At 34.1% G+C, this 6,096-nt stretch overlaps 1 protein-coding gene across 1 annotated transcript; it reads right to left on the bottom strand.

The window, feature by feature from the left end:
- Positions 1–1,292: 1,292 nt before the first annotated feature.
- Positions 1,293–4,928, bottom strand: LOC131158100 (1-aminocyclopropane-1-carboxylate synthase-like). The gene is made up of 4 exons (XM_058112702.1): positions 4,415–4,928; positions 4,168–4,299; positions 3,837–3,997; positions 1,293–2,606 (listed from the first exon to the last, which is right to left on the bottom strand). The coding sequence occupies exons 1-4, from the start codon at positions 4,589–4,591 to the stop codon at positions 1,619–1,621; spliced, it is 1,458 nt and encodes a 485-aa protein (XP_057968685.1). The 5' UTR covers positions 4,592–4,928; the 3' UTR covers positions 1,293–1,618.
- Between the last annotated feature and the right edge of the window lie 1,168 nt (positions 4,929–6,096).

Genomic DNA, 6,096 nt, shown 5'->3' with positions numbered 1-6,096 from the left:
AAAATAGAAAGAATTCAAGTCTCAACCAATTAAATTTAGAGAAAAATTTAGGCTAATTAGGTACGATCTACAAGATGATTGTGAATGGGTGGTAGAATCTTCTCTTTTACATAATGTACTCTTAAATCCTATCTAGAAATACAAAACATTGACTAGTGTTTACCTTAGACCTACCTATTATTTAGAGATCGATGAATTGTTAGTATTTTTAACCTCACCTAACGCAAAAATAAGTTAGTGACAAGAGATTATATATTTGACTTATTTCTCACTCCATGTATTATCCCTGCTATTGATTTTGAGAATATTTGAATTTGCAGTGTATCTAATGTTCTCGTCTTGAATGGAGAAATTAATGTTTTCCTTTTTGCACTGATTGGTTTTTTGAAGAATGTAAATAAAATGATGAAAGGAATTAATATTTTTGAATTTTAAAGTACAACTACTTTAGTAGCCGGTTGGTAAGTGCAAACAAAACCTAACCTATTAAGTAATCCTAAAGATTGTGCAACAGTGACTATATGCACCAAAATATTTTCTCTATAAATGCAAAATTGACTTCAAAGACCGTGATTTTTCACCGTTCATCTTCTAATAAGTATTTGTGTTTTAGTTATTATCCATTTTATTAATATTTATTTTTTATTTCTATTATTTTTCTAACAAATATTACTATAGACCCTTTCGATTAGGGTTTATGATAACATCATAAGTTCAATAAAATATTAAAAAGAAAAAGAAGACATCTTTTGTAGAATCATATTATTTCTCTAGGTTTCCCGATCCACATCCTCCCATACAAAATTGGCAAGTTACTCGTCCTTCATGTGTACGAGAATCTCATTCCATATTTGATTTGTCAATTTTATATAATAATAAATAAATAAATAAGGCAACATAGCACTTTTTAAGGAATTTTCTATTTTTCTTTAATTTGCACCGATCCTTCTTCAAATAGCTACAATTCTTTTGTTTTTTTTTTTTTTTTTTTCCTCTTTATTCCATTTTCAAGAGCGGCGAGCTTTTTCTTTATGCTAAATGAAATTGCTTAATGATCTAAGAACGTGTGTTGATGAGATTACTAATATTCCATTTTGAGTCCAAAAAAGATGCCAAAATTCTAAAAATTACTGCAGCGTACCCCTTTTATTTTCTCTTTTCGGTTATCTATTTTTATTTTTCACTTTTTGTTTTAGTTGCAGGGCTTTTTTGGGCCATGTTTGGCACATGCTCTAGCAAAAGTAAGATAAAATAAAATAAAATAATTAAAAAATACGCTGCAATATTACATATTCAAAGAAAATATATATATATATTCTTTAGCCCAAAGAATAAAACACAGGTTGTGTCTGGACCCATAACATCCTACAGGATGCAAAACATGTCCACCAAATTAATTAATGGACCACTACAGACCAGACCACTACATGATAGAGTGTTGATTACACTTCCAAATGCTGCTAATCATAAAAAAGTACACTTTTAAAGTGTCTAAATATTGTCACGCTTTTGCCTAGTCATAAACTGAATTCAGCAAAAAAAATAAAAATAAAAAATATGAATCAGCCTTAATTCCATGATCATTATGTTTGATATATTAATAATGATCTTGGTCTGCTCAAGTCCTGGCCCGAACCAGGGGAGATTGAGGAATAGGAGAGTGAGGGGACATAATCCTTGCATCCTCCAATCTTCGAAACGACAAGCTGAGCTGAAGATTCTTTTCTCGGCATCGCTTCGATGTCTTCTTCGTCTCTGTCTCCTTGGACTGAAGCACAAAGCTTCGAATCCTCCGCAGCGCAATTTGCACGGTCTCATCATCCATGTTGGCGAAGCAGACTCTAAACCAGCCCGGCTCGGAGCAATGAAATGATGAACCTGGCGAAACGTTGAGCTTCACTTCATCAATGATGACATGCCATAGTTGGGTCTCGGCCTCCACGGTGGCCTCCTTGAGGAGCGGCCGCAAGTCCATCCAAAGAAAAAGACCGGCATTGCTCTTCAGACAACCAATGCCAACTTGGGCAAGGCCGTGGACGAAAACCTTATACCTCACTGCTAGCCTCTTAGCACTCTCGGTAATGAACTGGTTGACAAACTCGTTGTCCGATAGCATCGATGCGATAAGGCGCTGAGTTTGCGTGGAGACTAGTCCGAAGCTCGACATCTTTCGAGCGCAGCTCACCACGGCATCGTTGTAGGAATAGACAATGCCAACGCGAAAGCCGGGGAACCCCATGTCCTTGGAGAGGCTATAGACAATGTGGATGAGGTTGAGGTTGCAGTCCATGGTTTGCACAACCTCAGAGATGCTAATGAAAGCAGGCTGGCTGAAGACAGTGGCAGCATAGATTTCATCACACACAAGGTGGATGCTCTTGTCATTGACGAAGCTCACTAGGGTTCTCAGTGTGTCTCTGTCCAAGATCGTGCCTAGTGGGTTTGATGGGTTGGTAATGAGCAAGCCCTTCACATTGATGTTGGCTGCTTTGGCTTCCTCATAGGCTGCTTCCAATGCAGCTTTGGTGATTCTGAAATTGTTAGAGCTTTCACAGACAACGGGAAGGAGTTGCACCCCAGTTCGCCATCTCAAATCCCGATCAAATCTATAAAATAAAATAAAAATGGTTAATTTTTTAGTAAATTATATGTTTCAGAAGAATAGCAAAAATTATCAAAAAAATAAAATACATTTAGTATAATTTGATAGCATTGATTTTATCCAAATTCACACAAATTCAAATCAAAAACTCAAAATGCATGCATACCCTTCAATGCAAGGTGAAGTCATTTTCATTGACTTGAATACCAATTGAATAGTTTGCATTCAACTTCTTCTAAAATTAATAAAAATCTAAATTTAATCTTAGAATTTATTTTTTTCAAATACTACATATGAATTACTTTTATTAATTGTTATAAATATATATACACATTACGTACAAATTAAGTCAGCTAGGACATAGTCCTGCTCATCCAGCTGTTACCTCTGCATGGTCTTATAATCAGTTCCAATTCAAGAAAGGGATGAGAGAACATCCGGAACAATTAAATTGGTAGAATAAATAGATATATCAACACAGCTAGTGCAGTAGTAATTAAGGAGATTGGACATCCGATCCATCATATTCAAGAAACTAGTAATTAAAGGGTTCTCTGACTGAGGAATTAATATTTAAAGTCAAGAAATTGTTTTCTTGCCTCGCCAATAATTCAAAGTCTCGAACTACTCCAAGACCTTATAAGCTAGCCCTTAAATTGACGTAAGAACTGCACGCACTTGATGCTGATCATATATACAAGTTTATTTTTTATAATTAAAAAGGCAAAAGATTCTAACTTGACCCTGGATTTGGCACAAAAAATAATAATAATCTTTCTTAAGATTTCAAAATTTTCATAATTTTATAAATTTTTTTTCCTCATATTTATAAAAAAGACATAAACAACTCATTATATTTTTAAAAAAATTTATCTTTTAAAAAAAATAAAATCTATATCTTTTTAGCATCTCGAGCTTTAAAACGTAAAAAGAGCTATATAACATTTTTTAAAATTTTAGAAGAGATTTTCTTTTTTTTGCCAAATTCTAGGGGAGTTAAACGTGTTTTATCGTTAATAATATTTAGGTCAAAGGAGTTCTTCTCTAATAGTGAAGATTCGAGAGGGAAAAAAAAAAAAAAAGATTTGAATCATGACGGACAATATTCGTGCCTTTGCTTGAACAGCCATAGCTTAAGACCTAAGATAATTCATAATTAGTCACGGACCTAATTAATATGCGGATCTATATACATAGAGAGAGAGAGAGAGAGAGAGAGAGAATTAATGCTTACCCAGGATAATAAGGAGTAGGAACAAGAAAAGCATCGCCAGGATCAGCCAGACAGAACGCAATCATCTCATGAGCTCCAGTGGCTCCCCCGCTCATAACTACGCGCTCTGCATCAAATCTTACTCTGTTCCCTCTCACTTTCCCCATGAGATTTGCCACAGCCTGCGCAATATATCCAATAGCACCCATTTTCTCAATACATTTACTTAACTAGATTACTCGCTAATTAAATTTTTGATACATTCATACATACATGCATGCATGTATGGATGGATGGATGTATCAGACTGTCTGTAATACAAATAATGCAGGTTTCCATTAATGTGCCGTACATTTCTGAACTCTGGTAGCCCATGATAATCCTGAAAAATAGCTATGTCCTTGAACTCATTTACTCCTTCTGCCGTGCAGATGGAGGCTCCTGGGTTCTTCATAATCCAATCTTCAATCAAATCAAAGCAAAGCTGCAAAAGAAATTAAAAACGAAAAAAAATAATGAACCCATCTCATAGAAGTGAGAACAGAGCACCCTCTTGAATCTCTTTTTGAGCGGAAATGTTATCGTATTATGATTCTTACCTGATTTTCAGCCAACCCCATCTGGATGACGCCGTGGGGATTCCCGGAAACATGAAATGGGTTATTTTCATAAGCCTTCCACCCATCAAAGTAAGCAGAGCCTTCGCCGTGCCCGTTGCCTGTCGCGATCTTGGACAACAAGCTCTGTTCCTGGTTACTGAAATTATTGAACCCCATAGTGATTCTGCCCTCTCACAGTTAAGCAACCTCCGATCTCGATCTGAATATGTTTTTCTCTGGATCGATGTGGGTAGACTCTGTTCCTTTTATAGAGAGAAAAGAATTAAGAAGTGGTGATGGCTGAAAGAATATTGACTGGTCTCTGATTTATACCAATTGCTTGCGGAATGCAGTTGCGAAGAAAATGAATTAAAAAAACACAGAGTTCACTGATTTATTTATAGCAACTTCCGCTTAATTTATAGTTGTGGCCAAGAATTTAAGGGTTTGATTCCACTGAGAAGAAAGTTCGGTGCAAGAAGGTCCCCCTGCAGTCTGTACATGAAACTTCTTCGAAATTCAGATCATAATTAAGATCTTTCACCCCCATTGCATATATTTTTTTCATTTTTCATTTTTCATTTTTCATTTTTCATTTTGTCTTCTTTTTTAATATTTTAATATTTTTTATTTGGTAAAATGTGTCAAATTTTTATCTCAAACCAAATGCCCCACGTGGATGATATCAGTTCCTCATAAAGGTATATGCCCATGTCCTAAAGATATTGAATGAATGTATTTATAGGTTAAAAGATTAGTTTAAAATTAATGAAATATTAATGGTGGAAGTTAGAAAGTTATTCCTGTGCATAAATTAGCTTTTGTTATGGGGAGAATCACTAAGGGCAAACTAAGGGGCATGTCATACATCAAGCTAAGTTAAGAAAGAAAGGTTAGAGAAAAAGAAGAAAGGAGCTCTCAAGCTGAAAAGTGAAAAAGCTAAGGAGGGTAAGCTGAATGACTGTTAGCAACAAGAAAATTAAAAGAAGGCGTATAGGAAATTGTTCTCTCCCTACCTCTACTCTATGATCATCAGGAAATCTCATAAGTCTATTGAAAAAAAGAAAAAGATCGAGGAGAAGTAGGAGAAACGATTCCTATGGCTTCTTCGGGTGTTCTTCTTGATCGATTTAATATGACTAATTACAGTATATAAAGTTTACTTTATAGTTATTCATTTTACGTATAAAGATAAAATAAATATGAAGTTCATGATAATTGAAGATCTTGTTGACTATCGCATATAAAATTTTCTTACATCATATTCGAATTCGATTATGGTTGGCAGCTTTGAATTATTTTACTATCATTAATTTTATGACTTGGGTTAATTCACAAGCACCATATTCTATCCAACCAAATACGAAAATCCAACCATAAATTCATTAATTGTTTTTATTTTGGTTTGAAATTTTTATGAGTAGTTTAGTTCGAAAATTTTGTTTGAGGAAAGGAAAAGAAAATAAAAAGGGAATTCATTTTGTATATATTTTCTAATATGATTAGTAAAAAATCAAATGTTAAATATGTGTAAAATTAAAATTATTCATTAATTTGGTATAGTTTTTATTTTCTTTCTCTTTTCTTGATAACCAAACATAAAAAACTGGAATCCCCCTATTTTTCTTTCCTTTGCCTAATATTTTCCAAGTTCCAAACCGACAGTTAATTTTTTATTATTA

The sequence above is a fragment of the Malania oleifera genome, chromosome 6 (genome assembly GCF_029873635.1).
Source record: "Malania oleifera isolate guangnan ecotype guangnan chromosome 6, ASM2987363v1, whole genome shotgun sequence".
NCBI lineage: Eukaryota > Viridiplantae > Streptophyta > Magnoliopsida > Santalales > Ximeniaceae > Malania > Malania oleifera.
Note: the sequence above shows the minus strand (reverse complement) of the source record. Positions and strands in the feature narration are given on the sequence as shown.

Bases quoted from the DNA above. Each gene is read 5' to 3' on its own strand.
- LOC131158100 (XM_058112702.1), bottom strand. From the start codon at position 4,591: ATGGGGTTCAATAATTTCAGTAACCAGGAACAGAGCTTGTTGTCCAAG. The intron at 3,998-4,167 runs GTACGGCACATT...TATATTGCGCAG, and splicing joins GGCTACCAGAGTTCAGAAAT to GCTGTGGCAAATCTCATGGG. The intron at 2,607-3,836 runs GTAAGCATTAAT...TTTATTTTATAG, and splicing joins CCTACTCCTTATTATCCTGG to ATTTGATCGGGATTTGAGAT.